Raw genomic sequence first — 20,195 nt, 5'->3', positions numbered from 1 at the left:
TCATCCGGAAATTGATTGCCGGAGGCCACGCAGCAGTACCCACTAAAACAAGCAAGCTCAAAAATATTATTTATTAAAAAAATGTAAAATTTTCAACACTAAAATAAAATGAATTGTCTGTTGCACAAAATCTAAACTTTGACCAACTTATAAACTAAATTATCTTTTTTTTTTTTAATTTGTTACTTCCTAGTTCCTTCTTTTTTTCACAAATCAGTAGTATCATATTTTTAGCATGTAAAAACTAATTGCACCCAACCAATAAACATTTCCTATCTATCTAAAAATTCTCATATCAACGCAATATTAACGAGTAACAAATGTGAGAAAAGACAGCTAGGAATCCGGAAAGAGGGTTTAGTAACGTAGAAATACGACCAACCAAAAGAAAATTGAACCTGACCATGCTTTCAATCCATTCATTTTCAAATCTCTCTCTCTCTCTCTCTCTCTCTCTCTCTCTCTCTCTCTCTGAGTATTATAGTGTTGTTCAATAAAAACTGACCCTTTCACAGGTTCCTGTGACTTTCTCACTTGCCACCTACTTGAAAAATTCGAATTCAATTCCTTTATTCAAAGCAGAACAAACGCCTCTGAAATCTCTGACCCGATAGATTAGTCACAAAATATGCATGTGGTACGTTGTTGCTTACCACATCTCGCACCTATTTCTTAAATGCTTATAGGACAGGTAAGAACTAAGAACAAAGTTAAAAAAGAAGAAAAAGCAAAAGAGAGAAAAAACTCCACGACACCCTATAACTAATCTAATAGCCTCTCTCTGATCTCCTTTCAGTTACTTTTTTCTGCTCCATCAAAATCTATTCATTAATTGAGCCTCATTATTATTTATTATTTATAATATAAAATGTAAGCTTGAACTGTTAATTTATTCCTATCCTGAAGTTTCTTGACTACTTTTTTCTGTTCCAGCAATTTTGTTTTTATTCAAAGCAGTTTTATTATTAAGTAGTATATATATTTGCTCACCACCACTGGCCACAAACAATTAGCATATCTGTCTACACTACTTGCCATGCCCTATATCTCGCCGTGGAAACGTGGAAAAAGAAAAACTATTTTCAGCATTCAACTTCCAGCAAATATATATAATTTCATTACCAGCATGTGTTACTGAAGGAGATTTAAGGGAAAAGAGGTTCAGGTTCTGATCATTTTGGAAGATTAGCTTTGGTTTGAAAGATTGTGCTAAGATTATGTCCATTCAAGCTCAGTGGTATCCAAATAATAATTCTGCTTCTCCATTCTGCAACAATGGTTATTGCGCTGGTGGGCTTATTGACTCCCATATCAATTTCCAAGCGAAAAATCATTTTCAACAGCAACAACAGCTATCAGAACAGCATTTGAGAGAGTTATATAATGGGAGTCAAGGAATTGTTGATCCAAATCTTCATGTTTATAATTCAGAAGCCGTGAATTCTCCTGTGTTTGCTGTTCAGCTTGAGAAGCAATGGGAAGAGATTGATCAGTACATGAAATCCGAGGTTAGATGTAGTATTTTTTATATTTTGATTATGAGTTAGGATTGTAATTATTATTCACTGCGTATTCTGATAGATTATTAATTTTTGATGGGTAGGATGAGAAATTGAGATATATGATAGGAGAGCATGGGAAACAACAAGTGATAGCATTGTTGAAAAAACTGGAATCTCGTTCACTCAATGTCTTAAGGGAAAAAGATGAAGAAATTGCGCAAGCTATAAAGAAAAGGGTAGAGTTGGAAGACTATTTAAGGAAGCTAGAGGCAGAAAATATGAAGTGGCAAAAAGTGGCCCAAGAGAAGGAAATCATGGCATTGTCCCTCTATAAAACATTGGAGGAAATGACAGAAAGTGGAAATTTTTTGAACAACGGGGTGGTGCCAAATGATGCAGTGTCCTTTTGTGGCGAAACTGGGGGAAAAGAAGAAGAGATGGGAGAAGAAGCAACATCAGAGAAAGAGAAAAAACGTATAGAATGTTGTGGTGAGTTTGAACAGAATACGAGAGGAAGAGGAGTAATGGTTTGTAAAAGCTGTCATTCTAGGAGCTCGAGCTTTCTGTTTCTCCCATGCAGACACCTTTCTTGCTGCAAAGTTTGCAACGCTTTCCTCGAGGCTTGCCCCGTTTGCAGAACACCAAAGAAGGCTACCATTGAGTTGAGACTTTGATTTTCTAGTTCTATAGGCTGATCATATGAGACTACAGGCTTTCATTTTCTAGGCTGATTGATTGATATTCCCGGGAAAAAAATAGTAAATACTAGTAGAACAGATCATAGAGATTGCTTAGCTGTGATGGTTGGATGGATCTGCTGAGATAATACACATCAAGATAGATTTATGGAAATTACTCATTTTCACTGGGTTCAATGTTTCTAGACTTAACTATAGTTTTTTTTATGAAGTTTTCATTCTAAATTTCTAATGCCTGGTTTACTTTTCTTAGGCCCTTTATGTATTTAGATCTAATTTGTTCTTGAAAAGACAATCCAGACCAATACAAGAAAATTTGCTAAATACAATATGTTTTAGACTTCGTCTAGCTTTTGCTTTTAAATTTTCTGTTTTTATATGCGGTCAATTAGTGATTTTTGTTTTTCCCTAGCTACTTAGCTTCCAAATATACTTTCGCTTTAGACTTGGTCTAAATTTTTGCTTTTAAATTCATCCACGACCATGTATAAACTTGATTGTTTCTCTGGCAAATCTGTAATCGAACAGCTTTATAGTCCTAATTTAGTTCCCTTATGTGGTTAATATATATAGGTTACTACTATTTGTGAAATGTGATGACAGCAGCACTTTTCTCAAAGAATGGTTTGCAATTTGGGCCAGTGATAGTGGACATTGATTGGTGATTAGTATAGTCCATTCATCTTTGGGAGATCGATACCATTGATATTTTGTACTGATGATGGCTGCACATATAATATAGACTTGGTTTGTGAATAGATTGAGTGAAAGAAAACTGTCCCATTTTCCAGTTATTATTATTATTATTTTTATTTCATTTTTCAAATCTGATCTGATCAGTAGTTTGAAAAATTAAAAAGTTAAACCATGTGAACTGAAAACAAATGTATTGACACTTGAGTTTTATTTATTAAAACATGTTCTGTTTTGATAAGCTTTTAGGGGGGAAAAATGCTTCTTTTAAGTGTACGTTTGTTTCCGCCTTCATTTTCACGTCAAATTTGGAAGACGACGCAGAAGCAAGGCATTTGTTGATTCCATAGATATCCAAAATGTATGATACGTTACCAAATATGTCTTTCATTGTTTGGAACTCTATAAATAAGAATGGAAATAAGGGAAGAAGAGATTGTTGTGGATCGCATCTGAAAAAGATTCTATCTTTTCTTGGAAACACAAGGGAGGATGAAGTGTATGTATCGATTGAAAGACAAAAAATACTCTTAATTATTTCATAATTTTTCATTTAGGATATTTATGCAATTCTTACAAACATTTTTTTTCACTCTATACAACTAAGATGAAAGAAAGATTTTTAGCCTACTAGGAAAACCCTCGAGTACCTCCAAAAGTGCATTTGTTGTAGAAGTTACAAAGTAGGAGGTTCTTTAGGAAACGTACATTAGAAGTAAGTTCGAGATCAAAGTTACACAAGAGTTGCTTGAGAAAACATACATTAATACCTAAACATTGATTTTGTTTTTTTTTTTTTTGACTTTTTTTACTATTTGTTTTTTTTTTTTTGGAAAATTAATTAAAAAGAGTATTTTTTTTAAATTAATTCTCTTTTAAATACAAGTCATAAAAGTAGTTACCCTTTTTTTTGCTTTAGTAACGGTGGCATGGCATTTCTGCCATTGCATACCAACATTCATTATCTTCTTAATTGTTTATCGGTCTTAATTTCATAATACATTATCTCTTGATACGGTTAAACGATAGTTTATTGATAATATTATCTAACTTATTCAAAATAAGAAAGAAGTTGAATAATTTTATTCTAAAATATTGGTGAAATTCTGTATACACTTAAATATGGTTGAAACAATATTTTTAATTGCAGTGGTTATTTAGGATGTTGTTTAATTTCATTTTTATTTGATTAAGTTAGCCAGCCTCTTATAATATATAAAATCAAACTTGTGGATTTCAACACTTTATTTAATTGTCATTGTTTTTGTTGTTGTGTTTACACCGCATAAATGATATTATTAATTTATCACTTTTGCTTTTAGCCATATTAGCATTTTAGGTTCTGATTCATCTTCATACTTTCCATACTGAGCCATTCCCTTTTGCGATTTGCCTTGCACCATTGTCACTAACTTAAAAAGAATATAGCTAGATCTACAACAACAAAGAGGTGCTTCAAAATGGTTTTCTTAATTGTGTATTGTGTATACCCTGATTGTTTCTATAATCATAGAACTTTATAGTCCAAATTTAATTTCCATACATGGTTAATAGGCTAGTAGGCCACTACTATTTCCGAATTGTGATGGCAGCACAACACTTTTTACTTCTCTCAAAGAATTGTTTGTAAGTTCGGTTGGTGATGGTGAACATGAACAGTGTAGTCTATTAATCATACCATTGATATTTTATAGGGAGTTGCTATTGACTCCAAAACTATTGTCAATGATCCCTTCTAAATGGTTGTTTCTTTCTAAAAATGTCTTTCGCATGAAAATATGTTTCTATTGTATAATTACATGCAAAATCCACAACAAAAACATATTTTTGCTATAGTACAAGGGTTGCGAACAAAATATAAAATAAAAACATGTTTTTATTATTGATTTTGTACGTGAAAACTTGTTTTCGTTTTATATTTTGTATGTAACCAGTACAATTGAGTATTGAATTTTGCAAGTACTACAACGAAAATATATTCACATTGTTGTATAGGAAGTTTGTATAAAATATAAAATAAAAACATGTTTTTGCATACAAAATCCAAAATAAAACATATTTTCGTTGTAAAGTTTGTACGTACCCCTTGTACTACATCGGGATCACAATTTTGTGTGTCTTCAACACAACGAAATCATGAATATATTAAAAAGCAGAGAGAGAGGAGTGGTAAGGTTTGAATTGAGGGGTAAAAAAGTCTTTTTCATGAATTTTAAAAATTTATTGGGACCCATAACAATGGTTGTAGGGACAAATAACAACCTCCATTTTACATTTATGATGTTATTGTCATTGTGTGTGCATATAGACTTGAAAGTGTCCAAGATAGTTGGTTTGTAAATAGATGGAACGATCCAATTAACTCTCGTTAGATTGACTAAAATTTCCTCAAAAATATATTGAGTAAAACTCTAATTTTTCAGTTATTAATATTATTATTATTATTGTTATTTCATTTTTTAAATCTGTTTTGATTAATATTTTGAAATTTAAGTTAACCTATGTGAACCGTAAACAAATACATTGACACCTTAGTTTTATTATTAGTACATGTTCTGTTTTGATAAGTTTTTGATTCAGGAGAATAATTGGAGAAAAAGAGAGATTAATTAACTTTTTAATTTTTTATAACTTAAATAACTTTTTAACTATTAATTTGATGTGGCTGAATGGTTAAGTTTTATTGGGTTTAGTGTAAAAAAAATTACACATACAATCCATATTTAAATTTCTCTAACTTTTATTAATAAACAATTTATAATAGAGGTAATCATACTTAAATATGGTTAGGGATGTACCTGGGTTGATTTAGGTGGAATTTGCTTAAACTCATAATTCAATTTAATCAAATTTGAATGGGTTGGTTTGAGTCGATTTTTTAAGAAAAAATAAAACTCAACCCAAATCAAATAGTTAGTAAACGATTTGAGTTGAATTGAGTCAATGAATCAAAATATTTTAATTTTTCAGTTATTTTTAAAAATTTCATATTTTTTATAACCCATATATATTACTTATAATTGTACATGTAGTCAAACACTAAAAAAAAGTCTAAGGGAAGAGTTGTTGTCATGTTCATCATATAGACTAACAAATTATGTTAAACATGATTTAAAAATTGAAATATAATAAATAAATACCACACCACAAAACTTACAAAGTCAAAAACTAAAATTATTATATCATAATTTAAAAATGTCAATGTTTTCAAATGAGTGAAACTGAGTGAGAAAGAGGACTTTCTCTTAATTAAAATAGTATTTTTTTAATATATAATAGTAATAATAATAATAATAACAGTAATAATATAAATTAACTGTATATGTGTGGGATCATCGAATCGACAAGTTCAAATATTAAAATCTGTGATCCAATAAAAAACTCAACCAATTTAATTGATTGAGTTCGAGTCTAATTCAAATAAAAAAAATTATCCAACCAATTTATTTTAGTTGGATGAATGACTCTTAATTTAATCATTATGACTTTTAAAATAAGGTAAACAAACTTCTTTACTGTTCAAACAAATAAGGTAAAAAATAAGGTCGGCACTCAACACAATCGAACTTAACGAATAAGATAAACTTTTTTTTTTTTTACATAAGCAGCGTGCAAAAGTTGATTAAAAAAAATCCAAATTGAATCAATTCCGAAACTTTAAACAATTTGGCTTCTAAACCAAATCTGAGAATTCCTTTTGAAAATCAGTTCGGTATCAAATTAATTTTAAAAAATGGATTCAAAATCATTATGATTTTAAAAATTGATTCGGCACTTAAGTGAAAATTAATAAATTAAAAGTAAAAACATGATGAGCATGAAGATGAAGGAGCTAACAGCACAAGCTACAAACCACGACAAAAGATACGGCAGAAACATTAATTAATAACGGGAATTTTCTTTTGATGAACATTAATTAATTAATAACTCAAAAAAAAAGTGAAAGTTGTATTACACATTTACACTTCACGACTTATAAATAAATAAAGTTGAAAAGCAAATGTAGTATTATACTTTATGACTTTATTTTAAAAAATGAAAAAAGTTATATACTTGTTAGAATGTTCTTACATTTTTTTTTATAAAAAAATAGAAGTTCTCATTGTAAGACTTAGGCTTATTCTGAATAAATTTTCAAAATGCAACCCCGTTGTAATTACAATTTTAAGTTAAAAAAAAAAGAAGCCCTTATACTCTTTTTGTTGTTGTCTTTGAACGTATACTACGCTAACTTCTCTTTCCCGAATCTTTTCCAATCTCCCTTCGCCGATCCTTCGCGCGTTCCGCCACCACCTCCGCCGTTCTCAGCTCCCCGCTTCCGGAAAATTATGTATAGTGTTTTCTTGGCTGCTTCATAGTCCTCCCTCCCTTGCCACCGGTATCGCAAATTTTTCTCTCTTTCAATTCCCTCCCCTGTATTTCACTTTTAGCTTATAGCATTGGAGAATAATCGATTTCCTTCCAATTTATTGCGTGTTAGGGCTCAGCGTTGTCAATGCAATGCACTTGTACAACGAACTTTCGATTTTGTGACTTGTAGATTCGAATTAGGAACTCTTTTGATTTGGCATCGATTTCTGATTTGACTTTTTGCTGCTAATTAAATTCACAACATAAAAAAAATAATAAAGATTGAACTAATAATTAGGTTGCCAGTAACTGCTATTTGGAAGGTTAACTTATTGCGGAGAGGAGAATTAGTATTTTTTATTTGCTTGTTTCTGCAGGAAAGAATATATACTAAGGAACTTCATTATCAGATGATTTTTAGTTTTTATTATTTGTGTATCTGGATGAATAGTTAGTTTAGGTTAGGTAGATCATTGCGACTTAATGCACCTTCCATTATGGTTATGCTTATATGTGCATGGCGTGGGATGGGATGGGAGTATCTGTGAGCACGTGGCTTTATAGATTTGGATGAATTTCTTACTGGAAACTATGTATGCAGGTGAATATTTGATTGGCAATCCTGTCCTTATTAGTCAAGTTTTAGAATACAAAGAAGCTTCAATGGCCAAGAAACCAGGACCAAGATCCAGTAAATTGTCAGTGTACCTTTACATTCCTAATATAATTGGTGGGTATTTGGTTATACTGGTGGATTTTTTTACTTAGTTCTTGCATATTGCAGAAGCAATGGTGTGTTCTAATACTTAATCTGTTGCTAAGAATAATGGGATATAACTCTGATTTAGGACAGATGAACAGAGTGATACAGAAAATTTATCCCGGCACATTTTTTTTTTGAGGAGAACGTGGGGCTTTGGTACTCTTTATTTGATTATACCATGTGTTAGCAACTATTGTTTTAAACAAATGGATGTTTAATATTGTAATTAGAGTAACACTGTTTATTATTGGATTGTTCAACTTCAAGAGATTTTACTCAACTTCTGGCTCAGTTTTCTGTGAATACATTGTCTTAACTCCTGACCATGTCCATGGTGATGCAGGATACATCCGGGTTCTTTTAAACTGTTTTGCCTTCTCCCAATGTTTATCAAACAAAATCTTATTCTCTATTCTGTATTTTTTAAGGTGGGATACCATTTTATGGGCTTTCTTTGGTATTGAGCTTTTTCGTCATTTATGTTTATGGAATGTGGGACATAATTTGGCTGAATTTGTTTTGCCAGCTTTGTATGTGATGCTGTTGATGGCTGGTGTGCCCGCAAATTTAATCAAGGTATAAACTTTTTTTGTTGATGTCAGATCACAATACATTTATCTGTTATGGTTTTCTTATTGAATTCACTTATAATGTCATTGTCAATGCTCAACTAAGAAAATCCTTGACCACAATTTGTCTATGTCCACAATGGACACTATTGCATTTGCAATTTTGCATACAACACACTAACCTTCTTGGGCAAAAGTTGGTCAATAAATTGAGGGATAACTAATTAACTATGTTTTGACTCCCTTGTGGTTTATAGCATTCTGATTATGATCTGCGTTAATTTTTTTTGTACCCTTAGCTTCCTTCTGTTTTGTGAGAACAGGTAAAGTTTGGTTTTTTGCTGACTCTTTTACCAATTATTGAGTCCTTCAAAATCATCTGGAACTTTAAATCTGGAAAATCAGTTTGAAACTGAGGGAATGCCAATATATGACAGCTATAATTTGCTTAGATATTTCTTTGAGACACATTTACAGTATGAATTTGAGGTAATACTGATTTTCACACAATCCTAAGGTTTATGCTCTATGAACAAATATAGGTATTTTTCTACTACTTTTCACTTAACTATGGGTTATTTAGCAGCAAATTTAGATGAAAACATAAAGCATCCACCAAATGTGGATTCATCTTGTGCTGATTGCCAAGGTTAAGGATGTTTTGGTTTGTTCCCGTGATAGCATTTTGTTGACTGTTTGACTTTCACACTTTTTAATAAAACACTTTGTAGGCCATAAGCAAGTATTAGACAAGAAGATAGAAGGATAATATGGCATATAGGCTAAAGAGGGTTGGCTTAATTGGTATGATCACACAGCATTTGTGAAAAGGTTGGGTGCAAATTTTCTGCCAAGCTCGTAGCATGCCCTAAATGGAATTGGGATAATTACCCATCTCCCTAAAATCCTAAATTATTTATTTTTATTTTGAAAAGACAATTATTCTGTATAATAAATAAATATATTAATCTAGCACTTTTTATTTTGTATTGTTATTTTTTTGATTCAGTGTCAACCTTTGGAGCTGTGCTGGACATGGTAACAGACAGGTTATTCTCTGCCCTCTTTATGCTTGCAGATCAAAGGAAATGTGATGATTGATGCTGTTATAACTTCTTTATGTTGTTCAATTCTTGTGTGCTTTGAATTAATGTGGCTTCCTTAATACCAGAATTAGCACTGCTTGTCTACTTGTAGTCCTTTCCCAACTGTACAAGTAAGATATTTTCCCTTTTAAGTTGTATTTCAGTCACCGTAATTTTAAGCATGTTCAACTGACTTTTGGGTTGAACTTGTGTAAAGGCCTGGCCTTAGCTTCTTGTCATTGCTCGCTTTAGATATTGCCAGCCACTGGCTGCAAATGTACAGGTAATGCATGTCAACTCTGTTTTCTCTTCCCTGACTCTAATTGTATAATTCTGCAGTTACTGGTTTTAGTCTTGATGGAGAGTTCATATTTGGATTTTTTTTTTTACATTAAAATGCAGCACATTCTTGACGGGAAAGACTAGTCATAAAGATGTAAAAGACAGCAGCAGCTGGCTTTTCAGGGCATACTATGGAAATAGGATGTTTATGGCTTACTGCTGTGTCTCATGTGAGGCAAGTGTAATGCCATCTTAATCCTGTTTACTTAATCCTGTTTTATCCTTTCTTTAGGTTCTTTACTTAATCCTGTTTTATCCTTTCTATAGGTTCTTTACTTAATCCTGTTTTATCTTGCCGAGAATCAAACAGAGAAACTGGTTGACGTAAGTGCTCCCTACAGCCTACTGCTGTTAGATTATCTAAGATGTTTTCATTTGCTGTGATCATCATAGTTTCTCAATTTCTTTTTCTATTTCCAGGTTATATCAAGTAATTTACAAAAGATATCATTCCTTTCTCTTCTAATGGGTACTAGTTTATTTGGATGGGCAGTCAAGCAAATTATAAATGTTATCCAGGTTCGTATGTGATATATATATTCTGGATTTTTTTGAGGTGCTATATATATTTAGATTTTGACCACCCTACTCCATAACGAAAAGATGAGGAAGAAAAAACAATTAAAAAGAAGCAACACATTAGAGAAGAAAAGAAAATCTATTCAAAATCATGTGCATTCTAGTTTGCTTTTTCGGTTTAATTATCACAAACCAATCTTTTTCCCAAACAAAAAAAGAAGAAAAGAAATTCACTTGCGATCAAGTTTTTATATTTTAAGTCAGCACAAAACTTCATAAACTGTATTTTATTTAGTACAGTTTTAAAAATGTATTATACTGCAGATGGTGATTAGTTATGTCTAAGGATTGTATTAGACAGTTAAAATGTGGATTAAGATTCAGCACAATCAGTAACTAGCAGGTTCTGTGGTGCCTCAATGCACTCTTACTTGATTTTGAATATATTGACTCTTTATCAATAACTTAATATTATGACTTGGGAATTGAAAAGAGTTGTCTTTACATTCTTGCTATATAAAGAGAGTCTTGGAATAAGAACTGATTATTCATGTGTTTATCTGATGTTTTTTATTAATAATTAGTTGTTCATTAAATACACTTGTGATTTTAGATGAAGACAGCAGCAGATGCGTGTGTGCTTTATGACATCGAAAAAGAACACAAGAACTGATGTTTCTTCCACGACCAGGATCCCCTTGTCTTTGTTTTTCAGTACCATGTGCGCTCAAAGATTAATATGAATTATCCCAGATGGCAATTGGGCTTGAATTGTTCAGTTTTCTATAATTTGTAATGAAAGAAAAATAACATACTGAACTGAAGAATCTACCTTTCTATATAGCAAAAAGATTCTGTAGCGCAAGGTTCAGTTCTTTTTTGTTTAGCCATTGTTAATCACACTGCGACGCTAAGAAAGATTTGTTCAGTTTTGAAATTGCAAATCCTTTTATAGGATTGGCTGATCGTGTACTTACTGCTTGTACTTGCATGCGTTTGATGAATTGACACGATGTCATGCCATATGTTCTAATTCTAATATGTTTTGTTGCTAATTTCCGGTAGTCCGCCATAGATGTCTGTGAATCTTATTCCCTGAATATAATAGGTGATAGATTAGTTGGGTTGGATAATGCTTGAGCAAGATAACTAGTACACAAGATTCACATAGAAAAGTTATATCCTATTTTTTTTTAATATTTAGATTAATACAAATAGATATCGTAATAATCAATCAATTGAATAACATTTTATTAAGGTAAAAATATGTTTGGGTATCGTGTAAAAGTTGAAAAATATCAATTTAGTCATAATAATTTTTTTTATTTAGTCTCTGTAAAAATAAAATATTTTTGTTAATCACGTATAAAAACATCTAATGGAGTTACCTTCGAGCTGCATACTTGTATATGCTCCTGCTTTCTGGCTACACTGCGCTTCATCAGTTTTACTTAGGGTGTATTTGATTTAAAGAAATTTTTTTTTTGAGTTAAAATAAAGTACAAAATTTGTCTTGGATATTATTTCTGTCTCAAAACAAATACACCCTAAATGAAAACATACGATATAATAATATTATACACCTTTTGAAATATACGGGTTTCCAACTCGACCTTTACAAGAAAACCCGTGGAAGAGCGATATGATACAATAATATTACACCTTTAGAAAAGCAATGACTAATTTTTCATCCTGCGTGCATAACATACATCAGTAACAATACTACTGCATGAGTTCCAAAGCATAATGCAATGCATATGCGTAAACGGAATATTGGAAAAATTAATCGAAATCTTCAAATGAAACAGCAAGATAGTTATGGGCTTGACGGCAGAATTTTGTAAGAGAAGTAAATAAATAAATTTCAAATATTTAAATATTTATAAAAAAATAAAATATTTTAGTTATTAAAATTTATCCCAACACATCAAAAAAATTTATACTATGGATAAAAATCATTATATTTTACTAAAAAAAATTAAAATAATTATTTTCATGACTTTTAACAGCGTTTGTTTGTTTTATTTTTTTATTCCCACTCGCACTCACAGTGTTTGTTACAGAGTAGTTGAGATTCATTCTGGCAGAGTATTTTCTCAATGTTCATGTTGAACTGAACAGGGATGAATTGAGGGTTGACCTTTCATCACAGCACAACACAATAAGAGAGTGAAATTGGAAAAATGCCAATCTGAAAGGACTCTCTCTCTCTCTGATTTGTTCTTCGTTCGATGGCGTGTGAGGAAGTGGCTCATTCGAGGCCTCTGTTCCTCACGATCTACACTATTGTCATCGTTGGCATCGTCTTTTCCTCACTCTACGTCTTCTCCGCCATTCGCCACCCCTCCGCCATTCCTTCTACTTGGTCCCTTTCAAGTACCCTTTTTCCACACTCTCATTCATTCATACTTGTATTGCTTCCCTAAAAATCACACCTTTTCTCTTACTTCCCTTGAATGTCAAATACTCTTTTGGGAGAAGATATATAATGTTTGAGCATTTGACATTGGTTTCACTTTTGTTCGTGTGTCTTTTAATGCCTTGTTATTTGTTAATGGTGCCTTTTGTTTGTTACACTTTTCAATTCATTGAGCTGCTTCATGTTTTTTTTTTTCTTTTTGACCCTTTATTTTGTTTCATAGTATGTGGTTGTGATTTCAAACCTTAAAAAACTGCGCGTGTCTTTCAGATGAGGATGTTCGTCTTACAGAACAAACACTCAACGGTTCTCAGTCGGAAACTGTGCATATTGTGCCTTCTGTTCCTCAGGAGGCACGAAAAATGAGGACAAGGCCTATTTTGAGTGTTCCTCCACGCAATAAAAAGATGCCATCTTTGAATGCATTCAGATTGACCAAAGAATTGGTTCAGCAAAGGGTGAAAGATAATATTATAATTTTGACCTTTGGTAACTATGCGTTTATGGACTTTATTCTGACTTGGGTTGAACAGTTGAATGATCTGGGAGTTTCTAATTATCTTGTTGGTGAGTCTCACGATTTAAGCCTTCTATTTTTCTCTATCATGTGCTTTTGTTGAGTTTTGTAATTGCCATTGTTAGAGATGCGTATCTGGTAGTGTACAGTTGACTAAAAAGGGTTCTGAAAATCTACCTTTTAGGTGCAATGGATATCAAGTTATTGGAGGCGCTTTATTGGAAAGGGATACCGGTTTTTGACATGGGCAGCCATATGAGTACAGATGATGTTGGCTGGGGTTCTCCAACATTTCATAAAATGGGGAGAGAAAAAGTTCTTCTGATCAACTTGATATTGCCTTTTGGTTATGAGCTATTGATGTGTGACACTGACATGGTTTGGTTGAAGGTACCTTTCTCCATTTCTCAATACAAGTTTAGTTTTTATTTTTAAGGGTGATTCATATGCTAGCTTTGTTTTTATGAATCATCCAAATTTTAAAAGGAGCTGTAAAATATGTAGTGATTAGGGTGTTCCCTTTTTTACTTTCTTTTGTCATTTATGTTGTAGTAGTTTCTTTTCCAGCTTGCTAATTCTCTGTTATTATCTTGCTCTCACTTTTGTTGGTGCCACTAACAAGACTTTTTATCTGTTTTGTTCCGTGTGCATAGTCATCTTTTATACTCATCTTTAAGGAAATCGCCAAGCATATTATATGATTGTTCTTCTGAGATATATTTTATTCATAAAACTTATATGCAATTATGTGATTGTGGAGCAGAACCCACTTCCATATCTTGCTCGTTATCCCGAAGCAGATGTTTTAACATCCAGTGATCAAGTTGTTCCAACAGTGGTTGATGATAGTCTGGAAATTTGGCAAGAAGGTGAATATGTCTTGGAAATGATCCGTATATGAATGATAGAGAAGCTTTTATATGAACTCTGTTTTCAGGCATTATTTTAGAATATCCTGTCACTCTTTAGCTATGGCTTTACATTAGAAGCTAGCAAAGCACTTTCAAATATGCAAACTTTGTCCAAGAGTCTGAAGTTTTTATTATATTATGTGTCTTCTCTCTATTTAGAAAAGAAAGATAATCTTATTGAACTTCAGGCATATTCTTTAGCATATCAAATTAAATACCACACTTTGAAGCTGTTTTCTTCCTTATTTTTGTTTTGAATCTCAATGCTCTTTTTCACTTCTTTATCTTTATCTCTCATTTTGTATAGCATCACAATTTCTTAGCTTTAATGGAAGAGATACTTATTGATGATTGTGTCTATCACCTTGTATAGTTGGTGCTGCTTACAACATAGGAATTTTCCATTGGAGACCTACAGAGTCTGCGAAAAAATTAGCAAAGGAATGGAAGGAACTGCTTCTAGCTGATGATAAGATATGGGATCAGAATGGTTTTAATGATATTGTACACAGACAATTAGGACCGTCAGTTGATGAGGACAGTGGACTTGTTTATGCTTATGATGGAAATCTAAAGCTGGGAATTTTGCCTTCGAGCATCTTCTGTAGTGGACATACATATTTTGTCCAGGTAGGATCTAGTTAACAATTACAAATTCCTTCTTTTCTGATTTTATACAATATCTACTTTCTGTTTTCTTTTACACAATTAACTGTCCAAGTGAATCTCGCTTGGACCCTGTGATGTAGAGAAACAAACTGTGTGCCAGTTTTTCCTAAGAATGTACTTGCATTCATGATTGTAGGCAATGTATCAGCAACTCAGATTGGAGCCATATGCAGTGCACACAACATTTCAATATGCAGGCACTGAAGGAAAGCGCCACCGACTGCGAGAAGCCATGGTTTTCCGTGATCCACCTGAATACTATAATCCTCCTGGTAATTAGTTATTTCTTGCTCAATTTTGGTTATCATGTAATTTGCTTCATATTCTTGTTCAATGCATGTGTGAACACACTAATTCCATTATCTGTCTTGTCTTAGTATAAAATTGTCAATCTAATGCAAAAACAGGGTTTTTTTTTTTGCTTCGAGTCAAACATGCTTTTAGGAACGAAATTCTGCTAGAAAACATCCTAAAAATAATTTTAGGAGCAAACTAAAGTTTGAGATTTCAAACACTGTGCTAGTGTGCTTGGAAGACCCAAATATAGATCCCAACAAGCATACAAGCTAGCATCATACATTTATACCTTTATGCTGAAAACCCAAAGTTAGCATTTAATTTTTCAATGCATTATTTTTATTATCTGCCTATGATTGATATGTTGACTCCTTGAAAGGAACTTTTTGCAGGGGGCTTCTTGTCATTTAAGCCATCTATTCCAAAAAGCTTGTTGCTAAGTGGGAATCATACCATTGAATCGCATTTTAGACTTGTTAATTACCAAGTATGCATGTATCGACCTGATCCTTTTCACTTCTGCATTTGAAACAGAAACTATGATGTTACATCTTCTAATTTATGTTGTACATGAATTTTTCCAGATAAAACAGATTAGGACAGCACTTGCAATTGCTTCCCTTTTGAACAGGACACTGGTGAGAACTATTTTCTGGGATCATAATGTTGAATTGCAAATATCTCATATCAGTAATCTCAAGCACTGTTAATTAACTTTTCTTATGAGTCCTGTAAATTATAAACCATTAGCAACTACATGAAATTTGCAATGAACTTCTATTTTTTGGCTCAATATTACCCATTAAGCTTGTTTGACAGTCCCTTAATACTTAATAATTCCTTTGCATTCTCTCCTCTTTAATATTGATGTAATTGATTTTTTACTAATCAATTCAATTGAAAGAACTAGCATACTTTCACTGCTCATTTCTCCCCCCGCCCCCCTCCCTATCATTCTCACCCTTTTCATAAATAAGATTCCATTAAAAAAGGCCAAAAGGCTATCGGTGTGGAAAAAGTATGCATGGAATTGACTTTCCCATGATTAAAGTTGCGAGCAGTCCTACCATCTAAAATAAAAAATGTAATAAAAACAATCTTTACAGCCTAACATGCTGCTATGGTTGATATATCTGTCAACTTTCTTTTAAACCTGGGGCATTTGATACAGCTGGTTTGGTGATTAAGATTGACGGTTTCTCCTTTGTAGTTCATTTTCACTTCATAAATTATATAATTTGATCATAACTCAGTTCTTTATGTGTATATGTTTAGGTCATGCCTCCACTATGGTGCAGAATTGATAGGTTATGGTTTCCCCATCCTGGTGTTTTGGACGGGTCTATAACTAGACAACCTTTTCTCTGTCCTTTGGATCATGTATTTGAGGTACTTCTAGTTTGACCAAGAAGTTCCCAAATTGTTATTATTGTTCACTTATTCTTTAGATCGACTGGATTGATGAATAACAGCCTTAGAAATTTTGATGTCAAGTACTTAGTCCTCTCCAAAGCTTTTGAAATTGATGTTTTACATATTCACGTGAACTAACTGTGATGGTAGTACTTGCTTTAGATGTGAGAAAATGAAAATTGTAAAGCAAGCAGTAATGTTCTTAGTATTGGGGACAATGGGTTTCAAAAGGCATTAAAGCCATATTAAATGTCAATTTCTTACAGATTTTTGTCCCTGTGATTTTTCCTCCATGCTTATCCAAACTTGTGAACCAAACAAGGGTTTTCTCATCAAAATTTCTCCTTTTCTCTCCAATCAAATAGTATGTTAAACTTTTGGATTTCAATTTGTGGGATGACAAAAGAAAAAAATTAGTTCATATATATGTAAATAAAAGGTTTTTCGTTATAATTGTAGTTGTAGTAATGAAAGAAATATTGAACAAAAATGGGAAAATCTAAGTCAATGATAAAGTTATAACGAAGAAGTATTTTAATGGTATTTGTATTTCATAACTTTGAAAAAAGGTAAATGTAATTTTTGGCTTGAAAAACTTGTCAACATGTTTCTAACAGCAGCCCTCAAAAATCACAATTAAATTTGAGAAGCTGCTTACAGAGAATGGTCAGACACTTAAATATTACTCTATAATAAGCACTTTTCACCGAGTAAAAGCAACATACGTCTCTCAAAAAGTCAAACTAAGTTGCTATGCCAGAACCCCTGCCCCACACATTAGATTTCAAAGTTCTTTTGGTTTATTAGATCAGTAATATTTTACATTTATCACTATATATATAGACGACAATTTCAATTTTTTCAATGGTTCAAACATTTTATGTTTTGCTGCTTCAATAATTTATTAGTTCTACCTCCAGAGAAACATAGACACCAAGTTTGGTTGTGTGCTAATGGTTTGTCATAATTATCAGTTACTGCTATTTGATACAGAATCAAAAGGAAATGACCTTTGATGTGAATAGTTGTGATCAAATATGCCCTTATAATTTTAAGAAGCGCAAGGGATCTGGAGTCAGCTTGAAGAGTGGACATGAGTTTTCATTTACACTGTATTGCTCACCACTTCTAGTCCATAATATACATGACTACTTAGGTGTTTGATTCTGGTTCAAACATGTCCTGTTGATGATCCACATAAAATCAAATAAGGAAATTCTATGCTTTATTTTATTCAATTAATTGATTTTTTTTGTATGGTTTTAAAGTTTTGGGCTTTCACTAATTCTGATTTAATCTGTTTTCATGAATTAGATGTAGACATTAAGTATTGGATACTGAGATAAAAGCCCTGCAGATTAGTACTACAGAATATCAAACCTTTTTAATTCCCCGTGCACATTAGATTACAATATTTAATGTAACCTCTTCCCTATCTTTTATTCGTCTCTGCCTCTCCCCTGTTTACATAATAAAAAAACATTTTGTCAGTCTTATGCTCAGCTATGGAAATGTACTCTATTGCAGGTAAATGTCATGTTGAAAGAACTCCCAGAGGAAGAGTTTGGCTCTGGAGTAGATATTAGGGAGTACTCAATACTTGATAATCCCTCCCTCCCCTCAGAGGTGAATAAATTTCATTTCCATCCACATTTGAAATTGTGAATTCTCCTTTCTTGTTGTATCTCATTCACTAAACTTATGCCCGGGGTCTTGACTTTCAGGTGAAGATGTCATGGCTTGATGTTCAGCTCTGTAAGGATGGAACCCAAGATTGTTTTGCATCAAATAATACCACTGTTGGGGGAGTACTCAAATTTCCAAGGCATAGCAATGAAGAAACGGTATTTCAAACTTGATGCATTTAATGGTTATTTCAGCTCTAGACTTTTAAGTTCTTCTAAATCTATACCCTATAAAGTACATTGGTATGACTATGACAATCTTTGTGTGTCAGATCTTTTTTGGTTGTACCAAGTCTATTTCATTAACTTGCATTAAGGTTAAGGATTAGGAGCTGGTTGGAAACCTCACCTAGAAAACATGGTTGATTGGTGGGGAAAATTTTTTAGTGGCCAAGTTGTCATGTATTACTGCGAACCTGAAATCTAATTCTGGGTCCTAGAAGAAATGATACTGGAAGTAAGAAAATCTTACTTTGGGTCAAAAGTTATTTTAGTATCTTCTGTACCAATTACCCAAAATGACTTTTGGATGAATATTCCCAAACATAAAACTCATTCTTCTTTCAAAAGTAATTCCTTAAAATTACCCTCAAGTGAAGACTTTTTTTCTACACCAATTACCCAAACATGTAAGATGATTGGTCTCTTGCGTGGGCAGTTTTTTTTTTTTTTTTCGTGGAAGATGAAGACCATTGTTCTAAGAATTGCAGAATGGGGAATTCTTTTCGTGTAGGCAGTAACCACCCTTACCAGTCTCATGCCATCAAAATTGAGCCCTTCCTTTATCAGATAATCATAATGTCATTGTTTTTTTTCTTCATGTTTTTATCATATAATTTCATGGTTGTTTACAACTATTTTTTGGTTGAGGAATGGATGAGGGATAGACAAAGAACTACAAATAGACTATGCACAATTTTCAGTGTTTTATTTAAAATATGTTGAATCTGGTTGGTTTCTACATTTGCAGTACATGAAAGTATTTTTATCATTCAAGGATATAAAAGTCATTCAGTTCTCTTCAATGCAAGATGCTTTCTCAGGTTTCAGTGACAAGGCAAGGACTAGTACACTCATTTCTTTTGAAGTTTCACTTTTTGTGTGTAAAAAACGCAAATAAATCCACGTTTATCATGTCCTGATCTATGCATTATTTTATCAGGAAAGGGAAGATAGATTCAGAAAACGTGTTAAACGGTACACGGGTATATGGTGCTGCGTGCTGGATCACACTCCTGGCCACATTTATTACGATATGTACTGGGATGAGAAACCTGAATGGAAGCCAATCCCTCCTCAAACTTCTGCAGATGATCATCCACCTTGGTGAGGCCAACTTCAGGATCATGTTTGTTAAAACGCTATGGACAGGAGATACGTGGAAGAGATTTATTAATGATGGTTTGGTTTCCAACTAATTGTCAAGACCAAGATGTATACTTTCGGAAGTAAAGAATATGTATCCACATTGAGGATGTTGTTGGAGACATGAGACAATATGGTTCATGTGTAACAATGGGAAGAACATGCTTTGTATCAAGTTTCCAACATTGCAAATTGGAGAAATTGAAGCTGACATTTTCCTAGATAAGGATGCAGTTTTTGAACGCTGATGTCTCAGTTGATATTGAATTGCGCTTGTAATTAAAAATAAATAAATAAATACCGAAGACATTCGAATGTACCACTCCTCTCTTTTATTGCAAACAGGAAATTAGATGTTGCCTTTTCTAATTTTGGTCATCTAATTAGCTTTAACTGTT

At 32.7% G+C, this 20,195-nt stretch overlaps 3 protein-coding genes across 3 annotated transcripts; all 3 read left to right on the top strand.

The window, feature by feature from the left end:
* The first annotated feature begins 412 nt into the window (after positions 1 to 412).
* LOC114375279 (probable BOI-related E3 ubiquitin-protein ligase 3) lies at positions 413 to 2,538 on the top strand. The gene is made up of 2 exons (XM_028333058.1): positions 413 to 1,508; positions 1,604 to 2,538. The coding sequence occupies exons 1-2, from the start codon at positions 1,218 to 1,220 to the stop codon at positions 2,174 to 2,176; spliced, it is 864 nt and encodes a 287-aa protein (XP_028188859.1). The 5' UTR covers positions 413 to 1,217; the 3' UTR covers positions 2,177 to 2,538.
* A 4,514-nt stretch (positions 2,539 to 7,052) lies between these two features.
* Positions 7,053 to 11,558, top strand: LOC114373879 (probable CDP-diacylglycerol--inositol 3-phosphatidyltransferase 2). Its single transcript, XM_028331441.1, has 11 exons — positions 7,053 to 7,271; positions 7,845 to 7,973; positions 8,350 to 8,434; positions 8,533 to 8,582; positions 9,585 to 9,624; positions 9,747 to 9,791; positions 9,878 to 9,943; positions 10,063 to 10,177; positions 10,270 to 10,326; positions 10,423 to 10,521; positions 11,135 to 11,558. Exons 2-11 carry the CDS (start codon positions 7,907 to 7,909, stop codon positions 11,192 to 11,194), a joined length of 684 nt encoding a protein of 227 aa, XP_028187242.1. The 5' UTR covers positions 7,053 to 7,271; positions 7,845 to 7,906; the 3' UTR covers positions 11,195 to 11,558.
* A 1,011-nt stretch (positions 11,559 to 12,569) lies between these two features.
* LOC114376816 (arabinosyltransferase XEG113-like) lies at positions 12,570 to 20,166 on the top strand. The gene is made up of 13 exons (XM_028335102.1): positions 12,570 to 12,897; positions 13,211 to 13,507; positions 13,642 to 13,847; positions 14,221 to 14,326; positions 14,742 to 14,998; positions 15,174 to 15,309; positions 15,727 to 15,821; positions 15,919 to 15,972; positions 16,610 to 16,723; positions 18,275 to 18,373; positions 18,472 to 18,591; positions 19,403 to 19,489; positions 19,595 to 20,166. Exons 1-13 carry the CDS (start codon positions 12,753 to 12,755, stop codon positions 19,760 to 19,762), a joined length of 1,884 nt encoding a protein of 627 aa, XP_028190903.1. The 5' UTR covers positions 12,570 to 12,752; the 3' UTR covers positions 19,763 to 20,166.
* The last annotated feature ends 29 nt before the right edge of the window (positions 20,167 to 20,195 follow it).

This window comes from Glycine soja, chromosome 11 (genome assembly GCF_004193775.1).
Source record: "Glycine soja cultivar W05 chromosome 11, ASM419377v2, whole genome shotgun sequence".
Lineage (NCBI taxonomy): Eukaryota > Viridiplantae > Streptophyta > Magnoliopsida > Fabales > Fabaceae > Glycine > Glycine soja.
The sequence above is the reverse complement of the archived record's forward strand: the minus strand, read 5'-3'. Positions and strand labels throughout refer to the sequence as shown.